The sequence below is a fragment of the Lolium rigidum genome, chromosome 4 (assembly GCF_022539505.1).
Source record: "Lolium rigidum isolate FL_2022 chromosome 4, APGP_CSIRO_Lrig_0.1, whole genome shotgun sequence".
Taxonomy (NCBI): Eukaryota; Viridiplantae; Streptophyta; class Magnoliopsida; order Poales; family Poaceae; genus Lolium; species Lolium rigidum.
Window position 1 is genome coordinate 122105834 of NC_061511.1, and position 23325 is coordinate 122129158.

General features: G+C 44.2%; 1 protein-coding gene across 1 annotated transcript; it reads left to right on the forward strand.

The window, feature by feature from the left end:
* The first annotated feature begins 3615 nt into the window (after positions 1–3615).
* LOC124705492 (protein NRT1/ PTR FAMILY 5.2-like) lies at positions 3616–10215 on the forward strand. Its single transcript, XM_047237200.1, has 3 exons — positions 3616–3724; positions 3848–4065; positions 8659–10215. Exons 1-3 carry the CDS (start codon positions 3616–3618, stop codon positions 10123–10125), a joined length of 1794 nt encoding a protein of 597 aa, XP_047093156.1. The 3' UTR covers positions 10126–10215.
* The last annotated feature ends 13110 nt before the right edge of the window (positions 10216–23325 follow it).

Below are 23325 nucleotides of genomic sequence, written 5' to 3' on the forward strand. Positions count from 1 at the left end.
ATCCCGCCTTCACTAGTGGACACTCTTAACAATGATCACATAATAGGACTACTCTACACCCTCTTGTTGGATGATGAACACCACTAACTGTGTAGGATTACACGAACCCTCAATGCCGGAGTTAACAAGCTCCACAATATTCAATGTTCATATTTAAATAACCTTAGAGTGCAAGATAGATCAACACAATCACACCAAGAACTAACATAGCATGCACACTCGTCACCATCACACTATGAAGGAGGCATAGATCACATCAATACTTATCATAGCAATAGTTAACTTCATAATCTACAAGAGATTACAATCATAACCCACGCCAAGTACTACACGATGCACACACTATCACCATTACACCGTGTAGGAGGAATAGACTACTTTAATAATATCACTAGAGTAGCACATAGATGATATTCAACTAGATTACATAAAGAGAGAGATGAACCACATAGCTACAGCGGAGCCCTCAGCCCCGGGGGTGAATTACTCCCTCCTCATCATGGAGGCAGCGATGGCGGTGAAGATGGCGGTGGAGACAGCGGTGGAGATGACTCCGGGGGCAATTCCCGTCCCGGCGGCGTGCCGGAACGAGACTTCGTCCCCCGAATTGGAGTTTCGCGATGGCGGCGGCTCTGGATGGTTTTCTCTGGTTTCGTCGAACTGGTCAGGGTTTTCGCGATGGAGGCTTTAAATAGGCGGAAGGGCAAGGTCAGAGGGGGTCTAGGGCCACCAGACACTAGGGCGGCGCGCCCCCCTCCTGGGCCGCGCCGCCACCATGTGTGGGCCCCCTGTGGCCCCTCTCTGACGGTTCTCGGGTGTTCTGGAAGCTCCCGGGGATTCTAAGATCTTCGGTGTTGATTTCGTCCGATTCTAAGAATATTTCCTTACTAGGATTTCTGAAACCAAAAACAGCAGAAAACAGGAACTGGCCCTTCGGCATCTCGTCAATAGGTTAGTTCCGGAAAACGCATAAATATGACATATAATGTGCATAAAACATGTAGATATCATCAATAATGTGGCATGGAACATAAGAAATTATCGATACGTCGGAGACGTATCAACCATCAAGTAACATTTTGATCCATGGTGAATACAAAGAGGCATAGAATATCATGAAGGTTGGGTTGGAGGACTACCAATGGAGTTTCGAGAATATCATGGTAGCACCAAGAACACCCAGGGGGATACACCAAGAACACCACCACCAAAAGCACAGTGGTAGCACCAGACAAAAGCTATCCGACGAAGACGCACCAAAGAGAAGCAACCGGAGTCGCCATGGCCACCTCCAAGAATTATTGTTCGACCAACACCTCTGCAGTACCCAAGACGACGCCTTCAGGAAGGAGAGCGATGTCGCAACGCCGCCATCGTCCGCACGGGAAACCAGGGGATTTCGCCCTAACAGAGGCATGGTGGTGAGGAGAGGTAGGTACCTCAACGAGGCCTTCGAGAAGGGGAACAACGCTGGCAGCGTCGTCCTCGTCGTGGCCAGCAGAGCTGACCAAGGGTTTCCCCCGATACCATGTCCCCAACACCAACCCGCCTGACCATCCTTAGGATCCAGCGAGCAAGGCTGCCACGACCGAGATCAAGCAGGGGGATGAACAGATCGAGGAGGGACCCAACCACCTCCCACCACCACCCAGCACCGGCGAGACCGAGCTGGAGAGGGGCACGGCGGGCGGAGAGCCGCCTGGCCTCACCAGTGAGGACCAACCCCCCGAGGCCGCATGGCTCCATATGTCATCGCAGGGGCGCCACGCGCAGATCCCCACCGCCCCCATCACAGGCGTTGCAGGCCTTCGCCGGCAGCCGCCTCAGGGGACGGTGAGGGAGGGGTGAGCAAGGTGGGGAGGCGGCGACAACGGGGGTTAGGGTTTCGCCCCTCGCATCGCCTTGGGAGCCCGAATTTTGTTGTTGTTGTGGGGCAGGTTCCACAGAGTGATTTTGCCTTTCTACTCCTTTGTAGTTTTTAAGTAGTTTCCTATTCGCGGAAAAGATATTACTTTTTATAGATGCAAATTTATTCGATTCACATATGCATATGAAGCCATTATCTGTAAATACATTTAAAAATGTAAAATGATTTGGAATATTTTCACATGTACACTTCTAGAAATTGTAGGTTCGCAGGCAAGTTTTATCTAAAAAGAATATTTTTCATGCCGTGTAAAAAGATAAATTGTGATTTTTTTTATCTTTTTACACAGGTCACATAATTTTTTTTTCTTCTGAAACCTTATGTGTGATAATAGTATGTTCACATATACACTCGAAATTTTATTTCAGATTTTTTGACATCTTAAATTTTATTTTTATGCAATTTTCATAATACTTCCTCAGTTTCACTTTTATTAACTCCGATTTAGTAAAAAGTTGTACTCCCTCCGTTCTTTTTAATTGACTCAAATTTAGTATAAAGTTGTACTAAATCTGAGTCAATTAAAAGAGAACAGAGGGAGTACTAAATAAGAGTTAATTAAAAGGGAACGGAGGGCCCCTATTGAGTTTCCTCACTTCGAAAAGTTCATTTGGCTCGCAGATCTAGTGCTCCCTTAAAAAAAACGTATTTACATTTTTTTAAATGTGATTTTTTAGATGTAGTCAATGATTAATCCTTAGAGCATGCCAAATTTGTTAGAATTTGGGCTACATAAGAACAATAAATCAGTTAAGTTCGGAGGAATGAAAATATGCACTATTCACTATATTTAGATCCATACATTTTTTATGCAATTAAAAATGCCAAATCTTTTTAATTTGGATTTTGCATATTTGTAGGATACATAGTTCATCACATCCAAATTATATTTTAATCTTTTTAACTTATAGAAACAATTATAGATTTTTCAAAATAAAGCACTTGAGTTAGGGAGCTAGAAAGTCCTACTGCTTCACTTTTTTCGATAATAGAAATATATTAATATCACGAAGATATTAATTACATTTAGTCTTTGCAACAACACAGTGTCATACTGCTTCACTTACTCCTACTTTACTTTTTTTTTTTTGAGAAATCACTTACTTTACTTGGTTTTATAAATTGAAATCTTCAAAGAAGTTTGGGCTACATAAAATTAATAAAATCAGTTAAGTTTCGGAGGACAGAAAATAGGCACTGTTCAGTATTCACTATATTTAGAACCATACATTTTTTTATTTTTGTGCAACTCAAAATACAAAATATTTTTAACTGGGATTTTGCATATTTGTAGGATACATCGTTGAATACGTCCAAATTATATTTTAGCTTTTAAAACTTATAGAAACAGTTTTACATTTTTTCAAAATAAAGTAAGCACTTGAGTTCGGGCGCCAGAAAGCCCTACTACTTCACTTACTTTACTTGGTTTTATATAATTGAAGTCGTCAAAGAAGGAAATGAAGAAGTTGTCCATCGGGTATATTCGTAATTAAGCAGCAGCGTCGTATGCATTGCTGGGTAGGAAGTGGGAGACAGAGTGAAGGGAGGCAGAAAGGGACGGGCCTGCCTACGTACAGACATCAATGCTGCCATTTATAAGTAGATAGTCAGGGTGCAGCAGTGGCCTCAGCGGCCATTGAATTTGCTAGCGAGGTCGCCCGAGCCATTGCATCTGCCGTGCAGTCATGGAGAACGGCGATGGTGAGTACGCGCAGGACGGCTCCGTGGACCTCCGCGGCAACCCCGTCCTCCGCTCCAAGCGCGGCGGCTGGACAGCCTGCACCTTCATCGTCGGTACGTACCTACTCCGGTCGCCGGAAGCCCGGAACGCAGCAATAGATCCATGTGTGCGCATGCTTAACCGGCTTGTTCCACGCCGTCGGCGGCGACGCCGGCGTTGCATGTGTTGATTTGCAGTGTACGAGCTGTTCGAGAGGATGGCCTACTACGGGATCGCGTCGAACCTGGTGATGTACATGACCAGGAACCTGCACCAGGGGATCGTCGAGGCGTCCAACAATGTCACCAACTGGTCTGGCACCGTCTTCCTCACGCCGCTCATCGGCGCCGTCGTTGCCGACGCCTACCTCGGTCGTTACTGGACCTTCGTCGCCGGTTCAGCCATCTACCTCATGGTACGACCGCCTTCTTGGTCCCAGCATAGTTTCTTCAGTAAAATGCGCTAATTATGCAAGAAAAAAAAATCAGTAAACGGTCCGTGCCTAGAAAAGACCACCAACGTACTTGGAAACCAATACAGCAGGCACTACCTACAATTTTGCTACACAATACTCCCTTCGTTTTTAGATATAAGATATATATTTTTTAACACGAAAATTAAAGAATGCAGATTGAGGAAAAATTACGCTATGATTAGATGTGATTAATCCTAGGCAGTTAACTTGAGGTAATAGAGGATTTTGCGTAAGATAAGGAAACATAATCAAATACCTAAAAATATTGTCCATACAAGTGGTGCAACACAATATACACCTTATATTCTGGAATGATTCTCAAACAAACTACATGGTTTATATCTAGAAACGAAGGGAGTAGTAATTATTTTTTCTGTGCAAAACATCTATCCTATATAAGATTTATTCTTTCTGAGAAAATAAATAGTATTTCATCCGTTCACAAAAAGATTCTAAACTTGCATGCATCTAGACATACATGCATATTTTAATAAAATTGAGACAAAGGCAGTACTACAGTTGTTAATCATCACCTCTTGCCGTTTATCAGGATAGTGAGCGAATGTGATGCTTTGGTCACCTAGTGGTAAGGAGGAGTTGATGCTTTCTTACCCACCCGAGTTTGAGTTCTCGTACCCCAATTTCGATGATGTTGCACCATTCTTGTTAATTAAACGCCATGGGCTCTCTCCATCGGTCGTCTTTTTTTTTTGGTCACCTAGTTGTTTGTTTGTCTCTTCTTTTTGTGTGGTAGCGAAAATAATTGTTGGATCTTGGAATGCATCCAAGTTAAACCTGACAAGCAACATTGGCGTCATCGGGAAGAAATAACAATGGGAAATCTCGTACTTTGCCGCCGGACCAGGATTCAATTGTTAACGATTCTGTATCTTTCGGACATGTCTGATGGGTAGGTACTGATATGTTGGTTGGCTTACTGGTGCGACTTTAAGGCTATCTCTTACCGTTTTCAGCCATCTAGTCTAGATATGATGACCAGCAAAATTCAGTCTCCTCCCTGCTTCTTTGATCTCTGTATATGTTCTTCTAGTTAAAACTAGGACTGACAAAAAAATTTGCGTCATCAGGAAGGAATAACCACGGCTAATCTAGTACCGTGCCGCAGGATCAGGGTTCAATAATTAACAGGGGTGCATCTTTCGGACGGACATGTCATATGAGCATTAGGTACTCCTTGGATTCTTGGTGCGACTTTAAGGCCGTCTTCAATCATGATGTGGATGGACAGCATAAACAAGAAACAAAAAATTGCGGATGTGGTCACATGCGGTTGCTAGTTTCTCTGTTCCTTGTTTACTTGTCACGATAGTTGTTGGGGTTAGGAGACTCTCAACTCCTAAGGCCTTGTTCGGCAGAGAGGGTTTGAAGAGTTTTGCTGTGACTAATCCCGGTCCTGTTTAAATCCACGCGAAACCAAGATCGGCCCGTTCGGTAGGAGAGTTTTGGACGGGCTAAACCCAGTTAACCCTCCCGATACACGACGGGTAGACGTGGAATTGGACCGCTTCTCCCCCCTCGCGTTTCTAGCTGTTTGAGGTGACGAAGGGGATTGGGTGGAGGGGATAATTTCACCCAAAACCGGTGGGTTAATACACAGAAAAACTATTTAAACCCCTTGTGCCGAACATGGCCTAAGGGAATACAAGTTAAGTATAGGGTATCGACTGACATTTCGTGATGTGTTAGATGATGGATGATGTATGGGTGGCCAATCTCTTCTACTTCCTCCGGTTTAACAGGCACACACGCAATTTAAGATAAAGTTTGACCATTGAATTGGTCAATGAAATATAAATTATATATCTGCAAAATTTATACAATTAGACTCGTATTCAAATAAGGTTTCCAATGATATAATTTTTGTAACATATATTCTATATTTTATTGATTAAAATAATGATCAAATTAATTTCTTGAACTACGTGGACGTCTGTTAAACCGGTCTAGAGGGAGTGCCGGTGGGCAACACAGCGCAATTGTCTTAGAGCATCTACAATGTTGTTAAATGCTAAATATGCCACCTAATAAAAAAATAACTTTGATGGCAAATGGCTAAGTTTCCTAAAATGTGTAGATTGTCAAAAAAAATATACATTCTCTCGGTAAATTTACATGGCTCACAACAAAGAGAGACACTAGAGAGAGGGGAGAAAGAAACACAATTTGACTGTAAGAGCATCTACTTGCTCTCATGCCATAACTTTTGGCTATACCAATACCATTTACAATGGAGGGAACCAATGCCAAAAACCAAATTAACCATTTGAAACTACTATATTTAGCATACACTATGGATGCTCTTAGTGAGCAAATAAAAGGGCAAAAACTACATTTTTTTTCATTGGATCGGCATATACTAGGCATTAAAGGTTGAACTTGTGGTTAAAAAAGTAAAATTGTTTTGTTACGCATTTCGGAAGTATGTCGTTGCATGTTTATGAAAATGTGCAATTTCATTTTTGAAAAAACTGAAACTCTATATTTGAGAAGAAAAATGTGTATTATATGTTAAAACCTTCCGGTTGCAGTTTCTGCAAGTGGGTAATTGCATATTTTTGTAAAATAAAATGCAACTTTAGTTTAGTGAAAGGTACATCTTACACATAACTAGGGAGTGTAAAAACATATATCTAGCATTTCAAGACCTTCGATTGCGTTTTTTTTTTCTTCAGATTTAGTAGTTGCATAATTTTGAGAAAGTGCAACTTTGACATATACTCCGGTTAAAGTTCTTGCAAGTTGGTTGCAAAGACATGAAACCTTATCCATAATCAGAGAAAATACACATGTAACTAAAAGTGGTTAATTGCATTTGTAAAAGGTGCATCATGCGTATAATCAACTAAAAAACAGGACATCAAGTAGTAGAAGCATTTCTCCAGGAAACTCCAAATGGAGCCTGACCTACTAAGATCCCTTCATTTTTTCTAAAAAAATGGAATTATATTTATTAGATTTGAAAATCTAAAAGTAGAAGTCAATAATGCAGTCAATGTTGTATACTACAAGCGTGCTAGAAATTCAATTTGGCTCCCGGGTGCATATGCTCCCTATACCAGAAAAACATATTTTAAAATGTCGAAAATTTTGATTTTTTTTTTTCTACATGTGCATCTCCATAACATATATGCACTCGTCAAAGTTCGCGAAAAAACAATACTTTTTATGGTCTATCCAAAAAAACAGAAAAAATATATTGTGCTTGTTTTTAGAATTGAATTTTATCTTTTTACACACGCTACATGACAAGCTAATTTTTCGTAAAACGACTTTGCAAGCATGTATCACATAAAGATGTAAGTGCAAATTTTTTGTTTCAATTTTTTTTACAAAGTAAGTGTAAGATTCATTTTAAAATAAAGGGTGCATATGCTTTCCTGGGCCAAAATATCACTCCCCAAGCGTGCACAATCTTAACTTTAGATAGTTTGTATCCTACTCGTATCTTTTTAGGAGGTGGAGAGCATTGTGAAAGAAGCTATGATCTAATTTTTATAAGGCCCCGAAGTGTGAACCTAAGTATAGTTAACAGTGCAATTTATGAACTCCATTTGTCAAATTTTTTAGTTTTAAGTAGCCGAGTAACAATTTATGAATTACAAGCTTGAAGTATAAGTCATTGACTAAACACAATATCTTTTATATAATTTGCAAAATATATTAAATAAATCCTAATTGGAGCTTGACTACCATTTGTCTAAACTTAGTTTCTATGAGGTGTTGGACTCTTCTCTTCAGGCCACACAAAGGAACTAAAAAATACAGAATAAGGAAATAAAAAAGAAAGACAACATTCTAATCCCACATACAAAACACAGAAAAAAGGAAAATGAAAAGACAATAAATCCAACCTACATAAGTAATGCAGGCGAAACATAACAATGCCCTTAAGTAAGTGCACTCACATAAGGCACTCACATATTGTTTTTTTTTTTTGCGAAACCTAGTACAGATGCTTAGAAAATATGTATACGTACATTTACCCCTATGACCGCACGCACACATTCTACCCTATGAGAACCTCAAAGAAAATAAGTCTAAAAAGATTTATTTAACGGGTCTTGAGACAAACGAAGAATGTACAGACGAGACTTCGCTATCGACGGAAACATCGCCTCCCAATGAATAATATTCTGCATTTTTATGATACACCAAATTGTCAAACTTAAGATTTTTATGGCTAGTATGCTGGGTATCACTGCCCTCCTAACCGTTCTACCACAAATTGATCATCAGTCATGTGTTGTTGCTGCAAATCCAACCTAGTACACAAAATAGAATCATGTGGCGATAAAAGAGAAGTGATGTTTGGAAAAAAAAAGGAAACTCGCTATATATTAAACAGAAGACGTATAGTGTATTAGTGTTGTACTTGGTTCATGATTTTGTGTGTTTTCTGTTAAATTCATCAGGAATTTGGAAATCCCATGAATGATTCACCGCAGGAATTGATTAAATTCGATCTGACCGCTCCTTGAGTTTCTCAAGATTGAATTTCTGAAACAACCGCAGGGTATGATACTGCTGACGCTGTCGGTCACCGTGCCGGCACTGAAACCTCCGCCCTGCGACGGCACCACCTGCCCGCGCGCCTCCGCCCTGGAGCTGGGCGTCTACTTCGGCGGGCTGTACACCATCGCGCTTGGTCATGGCGGCACGAAGCCCAACATCTCCACCATCGGCGCGGACCAGTTCGACGACTTCGACCCGGTGGAGAAGCTGCACAAGCTCTCCTTCTTCAACTGGTGGATGTTCACCATCTTCCTTGGCATCCTCTTCTCCACCACCGTCCTAGTGTACCTCCAGGACAACGTGAGCTGGTCTGTGGGCTACGGCATTCCCACGCTGGGGCTTCTGGTCTCCATCGTCATCTTCCTCGCTGGCACGCCGATGTACCGCCACAAGAAGCCGCAGGGTAGCCCGCTGACGAGCATGGGGAAGGTGGTCGCGGCGGCCGTGTGGAAGCACAAGGTCGAGCTGCCCATGGACGCCAAGCAGCTGCACGAGCTGGAGCTGGAACACTACACGAGCAGGAAGAGGTTCCGCATGGACGCCACGGATTCCATGAGGTTCCTGAACAAGGCGGCCGTCAAGGTTAATCCCGAGAAGGACGACAACGACGACGACCGCGAGTCGTTGGGGCTTCCACCGTGGACGCTTTGCACGGTGACGCAGGTGGAGGAGACGAAGCAGATGGCCAAGCTCGTACCGTTACTCCTCACTATGTTCGTGCCGTGCACGCTGTTCGCGCAGGCAGGTACGCTTTTCGTGAAGCAGGCGGCGACGCTGGATCGGCGCTTCGGCGGGTTCCAGGTGCCCCCCGCGAGCCTCGGCGCGGTGGTCGTGCTAGCCATGCTCATCTGCGTCGCGCTCTACGACCGCGTATTCGTCCCCGTCGCACGGAGGCGCACAATGAACCCGAGGGGGATCACGCTGCTGCAGCGGATCGGTTCCGGGCTGCTGCTCCAGGTCGTGACCATGGCGGTTACGGCGGCGATCGAGAGTCATAGGCTGGGCTTTGCAAGGAGCCACGCCCCTGACGCCGCCGGTGTGCTTCCTCTGAGCATCTTCCTGCTGCTGCCGCAGTTCGTGCTCATGGGCGCCTCCGATGCGCTCCTGTTGGTGGGTCAGATCGAGTTCTTCTACGACCAGGCGCCGGAGAGCATGAAGAGCCTCGGCACGGCGCTGTCCCTGACGGCGTACGGGGCGGGCAACATCCTCAGCAGCGCCGTCCTCTCGCTGGTCGTGCGTGTCACCGGGAAATGGGGGACCCCGTGGGTGACCAATAACCTCAACACATCGCGCCTCGACTACTACTACGCGCTCCTCGCCGTGCTCGCCGTGGCGAACCTTTCGGTGTACATTGCTCTCAGCAGGAGGTACACGTACCGAGCGGAGTCGAGGGAAACAATCGCTATCGCCATGGACGTGCAGGGCGGCCCGGCAGGAGTTCACTCAAAGCCAGCGTCAGTGACATGAAAAACTTATATGCGCTACATTTTGCTATGGAGGGTGTAAGCACTACTGTAGTTAATTATTGATCCTTACGTGGAACATGGATCGAGCGTTAGTGACTCATGAACGCATACATATGACGATATTTGTTCGATATCTGTATGATAAATCATAGGGAACCAGTAAGTAGGCTTTGGTGCGGCGCACTCTGCGCCCGTGGAGGTAAAGTACAAAAATGTTTTTCATGCTTACAAGAATGTTCGAGTATGCAAAGTTTGTAATAGTTAAACACTCGTATTTGGTTTAGAAATAGTTTTAGTATTGTCATGGAAAATAGCATCATTTTGTTTTTCATGTGATTTTCATAAGAACTATTGGGAGTCGCAGCATTTTTTTTCTCATATGGATACAAACAAAACGAGATCTAATCTACAATAGACAAGATTTAATCTACAAGATGCAAGTAGCGAGGTGGGGAGTTGAGATCTATGTACCCTTGTAGATCGCTAAACGTAAGCGTAAAAACACGGTCGATGTAGTTTTCCTTCTCGCGGTTCAATCCGATCTACGCTGCAACGAATGATGCCTCTGGGATATGCACACGTACATGACGTCACTTGGGTCCGGCAAGGGAGGTGGAGAGGTAGATGAGATTTTGCTAGAGTGGAATTTCTGCATGGCTTCGCCTAAGCCGGAGCAGTGGTAGAGAGAGGTGGAGGGAGAGAGGAGGAGGTGATAACCCCAAGTGTAGGGGATCATCGTAGTACAATTCAATGTGTAAGCGGGGTATCGATCCGCAGGAGCAAGAAGGAAAAGCTAATATTCCCTACAACTAAATTGTTACAAGTTTTAGTTGATCATGCCCTAAACAATTTAATTGAGTTGTGGAGGTTGATTTGATGCGAGAAAATAAAGTGTAGCAGAAATAACAATCTAAAGTGTCCCAATCCTCTTTACACAAGAGGACAAGACAAAGGTTTTCTCTTATAGAAACAATGGGCATGGGTTCATAGGTTCGCTCAATCCTCCCTCTCAACCTATGGTGGTGATCATGTTATAGATAATAAAAGTACAAAACATAGTTATGTTTTAATGCAGCATAGTCATGTTTTAATGGTAATACTTATGAATAATCCTTTGTGATGATGTTGTCACCCCAGCAGTGATTATTGTCACACAACACATCATATTTCTCCCATCATTTATGTGTTGTGTGAAACAAATCACATCTCTCACATCTAAGTACACTTGGTGATGTCAAGCACCTCATGACAAGATAAACAAGGCACTAAGAATAGAAATCATAACATGTATCATAGAAGCATCTCCAAAGTATGACAAATCATAAGAATTCCAACACAACCTTGGATGCATAAAAAATATCATCTTACAACATAATATCCACCACAAGAATTACATAGATAGATCCATAGACATACAAGACACATCATATGGAATTCAACCTTGATCATACATAGAGCGATTGGATCAAGTTACCTCCACAAACCCAATGTCCATGGGGTGGACTACTCCCCTCTCCTCATGGAGGTTGATAGGAGGCGTTGGCGATTCCGGCAGCGGTTCCCCCTCCAATCTTCCTCCGGCGGCAGCCAGCAGACTCTCTATTTATGTGTTTTCGATCTCTGCCTCCGTAGCCTCGACGAAACCCTGGGGGTCGTATATATACTAGTTTTTAGGTCAAAAAAAGTCGGTGGGCATTGGATTGAAGCAAATCGGATGGACGACGGTGAACCGGAGGTAGGTGACGCACCTAGAGGGGAGGGTGCGCCACTGGGCCCCATTTTGCATCATGTTGACCTCCAGGTGGCCCACTTCATCTCATTTTGTTCGTCTCGAAATTTCCGAAGCGTGGCCCTTGACCTTGCCCTTTTTGGAGTCACGTAGCTCTTGGAAAGTCAAAAAGACTAAAAATAGGTGTTTTCTGCCAAACAAAATTAGAACCGGGGGAGATGGGATTGTTTAGAAAATCTCCTAAAATATCATAAAACATGTAAATATCATCGTATATGTTGCAAATGTGTGGGAATTCATTGTAATAATTGGCAAAGTTCATTATGCATTTTACATGCATCAGGCGGCTAGGGTTTTGGGGAAATCGTGTGGTTTACCCATGCCCCCCAACTTTTATAGGTGGCCAGGGGAGGGGTGTGGCTAGATTGGCCCTCCTCAAAGCCATTTAGGCCGGCAGCTAGGGGAGGGGGAAAGAGTCCACCCCTCCCACAACTCCTCCCCTTTTTAGAGTTTTCCTAGGGTGGCCGGCTGAACGGGGGGGGGAGGGGCTTGTGTGCCTGGCCCAACTGGGCCTGGACACACCCCCTTTCATCCATGTTGGCCTCCCAAAAAGATTGGGACCCACTGGCCGCCCTTCGCAACCTTCTAGATCGTTCCTATACAATACTAGTGAAATCCGTACTTTTTTGGGAACCCTAAAAACAACTTTCTTTATATGAATCTTATTCTATGGACTTCTTCAGATCTCCTCATGACGTCCCGGATCACATCCGAAACTCCAAACAATTTTCGGTTTCACCATTCTCCAAATCTCATTACTACCCTAGCGACATCAAACGTTAAGTGTGTGATTCTGTGGGTTTGGGAATGCGCATACATGATCGAGAAAACTCTATGATCAATAATCATTAGCAGGACCTGGAAGTCCATAATTAATGATCCCCACACATTCAACAAAGTTATTTTATCGGTTGAACCATGATGCCAAGGATTCAATCAATCCCATATTTCATTCACTTTTTCTCCCGATATTTTACTTGCACGAGACTCGATCGTCGATATCACCATACCTAGTTCAATCTCGTCTGCAGCAAGTACTCTTACTTGTACCGTAACACATCATTCACTTATAGTTAACTCATTAGTCACGTGCTTGTAAGTGATATAGAATCTGTGTTACCTGAGCGGGCGTTGAGTATATCTATCCGTTGCGCGGATTTACAAATCCCAACTCTTGAGACATACCGCCTAACAAGTACTTTCTAAGATACCCAAGAGTACTGTTGATCACCCAATTACGAAATGATGGTTGATACCCTCAAATCATTCTTCCGGAATAGGGGAGTAGAATAATATCATGGACTAAGGATATGTATATTTGACATTGGAAAGCTACAGTAATTTAAACATTGATACGATCCAACTTCTTCGCTTAATTAGGTCTTGTCCATCATGTCATTCTCCTAATGACATAATCCTATTGTTAATTGACAACAAAAGCCTATGATTACGAATCCTTAACCATCATTAACCAATGAACTAGTCTAGTAGAAGCTTACTAGGGACTTGTGTTGTTTACAAACCACACAAGTATTAGTATATCCACTTAATACAATTATAACATGAAGAATAAACACTTACAATGAAAAATGAAATGTGCTAATAAATTTATTATTATTGTCTCTAGGGCATATCTCCAACAAGAACTCCTTCATTCGCTCAGTCGTCCCCCCTCCCTAGCGTCGTCCCCTCCCCTCCATTCGCAGGGATACCTTTGATTTACCTGACACAGTGTTGCATTGTCTCACCCATCAATATCTATCCATGTAGCATGCACACAACCTACATATCCACTAACACCTTGCTCCCCGATGGGCGCACAAATATGTCACTTCTTGCGCACCTACCCTAGGTCGAAGTCTTTGGCAGGGTGTGGCTTTCATGTTGTCGGGCATCACGCGATGCTCTTTGATAGGGCATATATAGTTGTGGACCGCACTTAGCTGATACCCTTGGTTCCAATGAATACGCCATATTCTTTATTGATTATAATTATTTGAATTCCAAATATTTCTTTTCTGCAATTGTGATCTTGTGATAGCGCTTTCATGTGTTTGAGTTCAAGAACTCACTTAACTAATTCAAGCAAATTCGTAGTTCTGAAAATGAAAAACAATCGTACTTGAGATTAATACCCTAAAACTAAACCTTAAATCATCAGTTATGAGTTCAAAATAAATTCACTTTACCTTTTGAAATGAAAAACGCAAAGTTATTCATATTTTCAGATGCATGCTATGCAAATGCACACATATCCTATATCTACGATTTCAAGTTCTAATTCTTCAAGGTGACAAAAAGTACCTCATTTACGCATATGATAGACGAATTTATTTCATCCATAATGGAAAATATAAGATTTTGCACATGATCTCTATGATCTGACCCTGCATGGAGGTGGACCCTAGCGGACACAGAATGTGTCTGTTTATCCCAATAGGAGTATAGGACCAAATTAAAAAATAAAACTGGTACTCTAGGACGTGTTTGGTAGGCAATCCATAAATTTGCGCTCGTGGGTGTTTGCCCATTCAAAACGATCCACTGGCCAAAATATGCACCTTGTTCGGTGCTTGTGAAGGCTTTTTCTACAACGGAGAGGTAACTCTGCCCTCTTTGTTTGGTAGGATGCAAACAACCATTTTTGCTCTTCTGGTGCAAGGAAGCTATCGTTTGGTTGCACACATGAGACTACTATGGTAACCTCTTCCATTGGAATGGTGAGGTTACCCAGCAACAATAACTAAAAAATAACACATTGCAACATTCAATTCATCAAAAAGGAGTGGTAATGTGTATCACCACCTTACATAACAGTTACATATTGGGTGACGCACCACGATTAAAGCAATAGCTTGTGATGCATCAATAGTTCATCATAGTAGGTGTTGGCATATACTAGCTCGAAAAAATTCCTCATATTACATACCATGGATAAGGTTTAATCAAGTCCTAGATAATAAAGGGATATTAGACCACCTCCCAAAATTTACATGATCTTTTCCTGAGATCATGATGACTAGCACCAACAGATGATGATGAACAACTCCAGGGAAACTTCGTATGTAGCCATATCGTTAGCCAGACCCTCCTCTCACCTGGTAGGATCCTACCATTTTTGGCACATTTATCTTTATTTTCAACAATGTAGTTCAATACCTTGATCAACAAGTGTGGTTCGTAGAGCTGCTGCTTCCTAACAAGCCTAGTTCGTGAAGACAATCTTCATCTCAGCATATTTCACTATGGGCTTGTTCACGAACCCAACATGTTTTGGGTAGAACTGCAAATATTTTTCGAGAAAGTGTAGTGCATATGCACATGTAAGTATGAATAAACTCTAGAAAAATAAGCCACACGCTATCTCACTAGTACTGCATCAGTTGCTTGTAATCATAAATACGAAAAGCAAGTATTGTTGTCGCTAAATTTGAGCTTGCCTTCCTCCCTTCCTCTCTAAGCTCGCATATCTGGGGCCACCTTGTTCTCGACTTCCTGGTGTGGTTGTACAGCTAAAGAGTGGTCACTCAGATCCCAGTAAAGTCGAGAACAACATTTACAACATTCTTCATGTGGCTCTATCTTAATGCATGGCTACAACTAGCCATGTTCTTTACGAGCTCAACCAGCCATTTTCGGACGAACGATAGAGAAGATTCCCAAACCCATTAAAGGTTGGAGTACATACCTAACTAGATCATGCACAATATATATGGGGAGGCTCGATCGAGGACATGTCAATTTTCTTGATAGAGGGAACACACAAATCATCTGAGCTAACATGCTTGATCGCTTATAGTGTGTAATCAAGAACATTTCTAAACTTGGTAGGCTCCCAAACAATCTCTACGAATGGACACGACACATTTACCACAATTACACATAATCTTGGCTACAAGATGAAAGAGAAGAGGTTTCTTATAGTCAGCGGAACAACATGTAGCACCAGGGTTGGGGAAGAGGGAGAATCCAGCGGGTACTAGGCAATACCAGCATCGCCGTGCTTGAGGGAGAACCAAGTAGGACCAACATCGATGTGCTCGAGGGAGATGTCATGATATACTTTGAAGCCATCAGATATACCCTATCCACCACGTGCTTAGATCCAAGCTAGAACAAGGGTTTGAGATGCTTACGACAACTTGAGGATTCGGGGAACAGGAAGAAGCCAACAGGTCGTGGCCGGTCACCACCACCACCACAGTCATCTGTAGGAATTCGTAGCATAGAAAAAAAACAAATTCCTACACAACAATGAATAAACCACCAAGATCTAATCTAGGACATACATGTAACAATGTGGTAGCATGTAACAATGCGATAACTTGATTTGCGTACCATTGCAAATCGGGTGCAGAAGCTTAACAGTTGGTGTCGATGTAGACGATCACGGTCCATTCAATCTTGGCGATCCAACTTTCTCAACTCTGTCGCTTGTGAAGAGGCTCCGAGGTGATGCACACGTACGACTTGACGACGTCAGCTGCTTCTTGTTCTAGGAAGTTGGAGTCGAGGTAGAGAGATCGCTCCAACGTCACGACGACATGACGACGAACTTGGTGCAAATCCGGCAGACCTTCGCCCGAACTATCTTTTTGGAGTTCGCCAGATTTAGGGTTCCCGCGAGATTCTGGCGATCACTGGCGGAGGTCCGAGGACCAATGGAGGTAAACGGCAGAGGACGCAGGAGGATCCCGACGAGGACGGGCGACGAACGACGGCGGCGGAGATGGGTGGCTGACGGTGGCTTGGCGCCGACGTTGGGCATGTGGAGCTTGGGGCTGCGTGGCTCTCGTGGCCTTGTGATATTGTGTTCAGCCCTGAGCTCCCGTATATAAAGGCTCAGACCTGAGAGGCCGTAGGATATTTGAATCCTAATTGGACTCTCGATCAAACCTTGTAAAACTCATATTGGAACCAAATAAGGAAGTCCCCAAGTGAATTGGAATAGGAAAAGGAAAGACCCACTCTCCCACTCCCAAACCAAGTGGAGGGAGGACCGTCCCTCTCCCACTCATCCACGGCAGCCAGCCGGCTGGCCGACTCGGCACGCAGGTGGGGGCCACCTGGCCCTAGGCTAGGTGGGTCCCCCCCTTCCGGAACTTCCCGGTACAACCGAAAAATCCGGAACTTTTCGGAACCATTCTGATACTTCCCATATATGTTTCTATAGGTTTGTCACCCTTCCGAATCCATCCGTGATATGGACGAATCCATTCGGGACACAAAAACACTACACTTGATATATGTCTATCCCTAGTGGCGTCGAACCTAAAGTGTGTGAGCCTACGGGTTCCGGATTATGCGGACATGATATGGAGATCCATATTAACCCCCACATATTCAAAAATGATCTTATCAAGTGAACCACTTATGTCATTCATATATAATTCCCATTTCCTGCGATATCTTAGTTACCTGAGATTTGATCGTTGGTACCTTCATAGCTTGTTCTTATCTCGCTACCTGTAAGTACTTTTTTTTCTTGTCGTAATAGCGCACCATCATGTGATCTAGTCATGGGCTTGCAAGCGATTCAGTGTGTATTACTGAGAGGGACCAGAGAATATCTTTCCGTTACTTGGATGGACAAATCCCACTCTGCACTCTGGATAACATACAACCCAACAAGTATCTTACGAAACACATGCGAGATAGCTTTATAATCACCCAATTACGAAGTGACATTTCCAACAGGCTATGGATTCTTCCAATACCCGGGAGTTGTATAATCTCATGCTCAAAGGAATAGTATAGATGACAACGGGAAAGATTTGCAATTAGAACTATGTAACACGATCAATTGCTATGCTTTGATTAGTTCCATCATATTATTCTCCTTAATAATATGACCTCACTAGTAAGTGACACTATGTCCATGGCTATGGGAATCAATAACTAACACTTATTGATGGGGCCTAAGGCCACGTGGGTTGCCCGATCTCACGAATTGACCGAGGGAAAGGCGGGGGGGGGGGGGGGAGGAAGAACACGAAGAACATGGCGAAGAACACGATGAACACACGCAAATGCACACCAACCCGATACAATTCCGGTTTACTCCCGATAGCCCGAACCACTATCCCGATAGAATCTTTCAAGGGAAAGACACGAGGTTTAATCCCCGAGAGAAAGACCGGTATACGATCGATAGAGTCACACGAGTGAAAGACCGACGGTAGAATCACAAGTGAGAAAGATTAATCATATAAGGAGTGCCTTTTACAATAGATTTGGTAATCTAAGGAGGGGGTTTCCCTAATCCCAAAGGGATGGTGGAGGCATAAGCCAAGTTCTCACTCAAATTATGTTTGACCTAATGAAGGGGGAGGTGGGAGCCTATATATAGGGAGCCACTAGGGAGGGGTAGTTTAGGGAAAAGTAAGATACAAGCACAACCATACAATGGGCGATTAAGGGTTCGGATCTAATGTACGTTGTAGTAGGGCGGTAGTGCCAGCGTAGTCATGGCGGCAGTGCCGTCATCCTCAGGTGTCATGGCAGGGCGAAAATGCCGGTGGAGATAGGCCAGTAGTGCCGGCGTCGGAGCGGCAGTGCTGGCCATCCTGGCGGTAGTGCCGGCCATCCCGGCAGCAGTGCCGGCCTTCCTGGCAGGTTTCCTTCTTCCTTCTTCTCTTCCATGCCTCCGTGACCTCGTCCTTCAGTACTCGAGCCTCCATGGCATCCTTCCCTTCCTTCGTACTTGGCGATGTATTCCTATCATGGTCGTATGACGGAGGATGAAGTAGCATACCATTCATGAGAGACAATTGTAGGCACGCATAAAGGAGAAGATTCAACTTTGCATGACGTGTCGACATTGACGCACATGATGCGGTCGAGACCGAAGGTCGGGCTACATCATCTCCCCCTACTTGAAAAAGAGTCGTCCTCGACGATAACTCATCATGAACGTGTAGAGGAGGTAGATGATACCAACTCTTGAATGTCCCTTCACTAGTCATGAGCCCTATCAATAGCAGAAGAGAAGCAAAGCAACACTCAAAGAGTAACAAAAGTTCAACTGGTTTAGCAAGAGGGCCTAAGTAGAAGGAGGTCACTTTATCGAAGTAGTAGTGTGCTCTTATTGAGAGATCTTGTGTAGTCGAAGTGTTGGGTTCCATCGTCTCATTGAAGCAATTGTGGAGGTAGCTCTCTAGATCTCTTTTGGTCAACTCGTGCTCAATCGAGGTTGACCTTGTCTTCCGCGTACCTACACACACAATAGGCAAAGCTGTGCATGGTATATGAACACATCATCCATCATGATGTTCCATTTATTTTGCACATCACCATTAGAGTTAAGCAAAGCATCATAATAGATATGGTGAATATGCGAAGTAAACATGGGAACATGCTCAACATGGATATATGCAAAGTCTCCAAATTTTGAGAGAGCTATGGGGGCAATCTCATTCACAAGCATATTAACATCATTGCAAACCAAGAATTGGAAGAGCAAGTATTCAACATTTTGGTTGCACTAATGGGAGAATATTGCAAGCATTTTGCACAAAACATGTTCAACATTTGATCATTGTTGTCGACAAACCTAGGGAAAGAGAAATTGTTCGTCAAAGTTGTCACAACACAAGCATCATTATCAACATTGCAAGCAATACATGGGAAAGAGAAATTGTTCGACATATTGCAAGCATGAGGAGAGAGAGTGAAACTCTCATAGCATGGCATGATCATATTGTCACAAGCAATCAATTCCACACGATCAACAATGTTATCAGCAAAGCATCACATGGGAGAATGAACGAAGCATATGACATGGCAATTGTATCATCAAGATCATGCATGCACTCATAAGTCATCATGTCCACTAGTGGGATCATGGCATCATCAACACCTATGTTGTTACCTTTGTAGTCCCGCTCATATGAGGTAGGTATTGTGGAAGTGGTAGGCTCCACATGGCCTCCATGTTCATATTCAACCAACAAGCATGGTGTGATATAATCATCGTCATGCACTGTACATCTTCTCCATGATCGGTGTCTCGTCATCCATGGAACCTAATGAGACATAAGAGAACACACTAGAGGTAGAGGGTAAGTTGCTATAATTTGAAATGGCCTCACATGACCTATCAACTACCACTCTCATCTCACTTGATGTATCACTCATGCTCTCAAAGTGGAGGCACTCATGCTCACATATGGTGGAATCGCTCATCTCACATATAGTGGAGTCACTCATCTCAGATATAGTGGAGTCCCTCATATCTCCATGGCAATGGCATCGTCGATGTCCGAGCAACCTAGCAAAGAGGAATAAAACAAAAGAGGAGTAGAGGTTAAGTTGTTAGAAAGCAAAGTGTCCTCACTCAACTCATGGGTTGTGTCACTCTTGCTCTCAAGGTGTTTGAAGTATGCGTTGCACTCGGCTTTATCTTTTGGTGTGATTTTGGCTTCTCGAGCATCTAGCTCGGCGAAGTATGCTCTCATCTCGGCTTGTTCTTGTGGGGTCATCATGTATATCTCACTAGGATAGGTGTATATGTATGTGGTGGAAGGAAAACTACACAGGTATCCCACCTTTCAAGAAAGTATCGGAAAAATGGTTCAAGTCAAGAGCAAAGTCAAAATGTATCGGGGTTACTCACACACACACTCAAAGCACACGCAAAAGGCTAAGAACTCTATATATGGTGGGTAAGGATTGGATAGCAAATGAAAAAGACCAACAGAAAAGTATATTGTCAAATATGGGTAAGATCCAAAGTCAAAAGTCAAAAGTGGTGATCTATGTCAAGGAAACACGGAAACACACAGAACGGAGAATAATGGGGTTAGCATGACCAAGGAAGTGAGCAAGTAACAAGATGGTCCTAACGAAGACTATAAGCTCGGTGTCACGCCAACACAAGAGAGACCGTAGCTTGGTTGCACATGAAAGAAGCAACAAGATTTGCACAAGATGTCACTCTTCTCTTTCTCTCTTTGCGCTTAGAAGCTTTGGACTCCTTTGTATCGGTGGCACACACACTCTTTTTGTATCTATTTCTTTTCCTTTTTTTCACTTTTTTTTCCTTTGCTTAAAAGTTTTTTTCTCTATGTATATGCCACTCTTTATTTTGTGTATCTTTCTCACCGAGCTTGCTTCGGAGCTTCACTCAACACAACACACACAACAACCCTCTCACGGTCATGACACTTGTGCAATGTTTCGCAACACTCAGAAAGTCACTCTCAATGGGATATGTACACAAAGAAGGAAACGGGGCTACAAGGGGTGAGGGGGGGTAAGTTATACCTATTGAAAAGGTTAGGCGGTGTCAAGCACACTAACTTGCGATGATATCGACGATGGTGTTGTCGATGATGTGCTCGGAGATCCGGGGTGCCGATGTCGTCGTCGCGATGTTGACGTAGGCGCGGAGGCGTATGTCACGGACTAGGCACTCCAAATCGGAAATCGAACACAAAAGTTAATGCCTGAAAATTTGGGTCAAAACGAGCGGTCGAAGTTGTCAAAATTTTGGAGTCAAATGGGCTCGGAAAAGTAGTCAAAATTATAGTCACAATATTGTAAGATAGCTATCAAATTTTGGAGTCAAACGGGCTCCGAAAAATTGTCAAGATTTGAGGCAAAAAACGGTGTCAAAACTGGATGAAACTGAGTCAAAAAATTGTATCAGGAACGGTAGTGCCGTTTGGACGAACGACAGTACCGTGGTGGCTGACGACAGTGCCGTGCTGGACAGTGGAAGTGTCGGGTAGACGGCGGCAGTACTGGCAAAATCAGCGGCAGTGCTGGCTGGTTGAAGCGGCGGTGCCGTTCGTGGCTGAGTGGAGGATGGCGACGGTGGGCAGAGGCGCTGGGGCGGCTTGGCTGAGCGAGGCCAGGGGAAAGCTCGCGAGGCGTAGGGGCGATGCAGGCGTGGCGGGCCAGAGCAGTGAGGTGCAGCAGCGGTTTGACGCTATGGGGCTCGAGCAGGGTAGGGGCCAGGGGCGGAGCTGGCCTGGTGAGGAGGCGAGCGGCTGCGGCCGTGGTTCGTCGAGCAGGTCGGCCACAGGGGCACGAGCGGGATGGCCTGGCAGTGGCGGAGGGAGGTGGACCGGGCGGTGGTTGCTGCGCGCGGCCGTTGATGCGGGCGCGCGTTGACCTGAGGATTTACTCGACCTGCTCGTGTGCCCGCCCGATGAACCACATGATGAACAGCGGAAAAATGGCAAAATCCCTTCGATTTGGGGCAAAAATTGGAAGAATTGGAGCAAGAAAAATGCAGAGGTTGTAGATCAGCACTAGAAACACTAGATCTATGGACCAAAACCACAAAAAACTCAATAAATTCTGAGATCAAATTTCGAGCTATTTTTTGGGTAAAATTTTGGGAACATTTTTAAGCGAAAATTAGTGAAATTGGAGGGTCAAATTCGTGGCAACCTTTGCTCTAATACCATATCATGGGGCCTAAGGCCACGTAGGTTACCTGATCTCACGAATTGACCGACGTAAAGGCGGGGGGAGAGGAAGAACACGATGAACACACGCAAACTAACACCAATCCGATACAATTCCGGTTTACTCCCGATAGCCCGAACCACTATCCCGATAGAATCTCTCAAGGGAAAGGCACGAGGTTGAATCCCTAAGAGAAAGACCTGTATACGATCGATAGAGTCTCTCAAGGGAAAGACACGAGGTTGAATCCCTGAGAGAAAAACCTGTATACGACCGATGGTAGAATCACAAGTGCGAAAGATCAATCATATAAGGAGTGCCTTGTACAACAGATTTGGTAATCTAAGGAGGGGGTTTCACTAATCCTAAAGAAATGGTGGAGGCATAAGTCAAATTCTCACTCAAATTATGTCTAACCTAATGAAGGTGGAGGTGGGAGTCTATATATAAGGAGCCACTAGGGAGGGGTAGTTTAGGGAAAAGTAAGATACAAGCACAACCATACAATGGGCGATTAAGGGTTCAGATCTAATGTACGTTGTAGTAGGGCGGCAGTGCCGGCGTAGTCATGGCGCAGTGCCATCATCCTCAGGCATCATGGTAGGGCGGCAGTGCCGGTGGAGATAGGGCGGCAGTGCTGGCGTCGAAGCGGCAGTGCTGGCCATCCTGGAGGCAATGCCGGCTACTGGGCGGTAGTTCCGGCCATCCTGGCGGCAGTGCCGGCCTCCCTGTCAGGTTTCCTTCTTCCTTCTTCTCTTCCATTCCTCCGTGACCTCAGCCTTCAGTACACGAGCCTCCATGGCGTCCTCCCCTTCCTCCGTACTTGGCGATGTATTCCTATCATGGTCGTATGACAGAGGATGAAGTAGCATACCATTCATGAGAGACAATTATAGGCACGGATAAAGGAGAAGATTCACCTTTGCGTGACGTGTCGGCATTGATGCACATGATGCGGTCGAGACCGAAGGTCGGGCTGCATCACTTATTTCACAA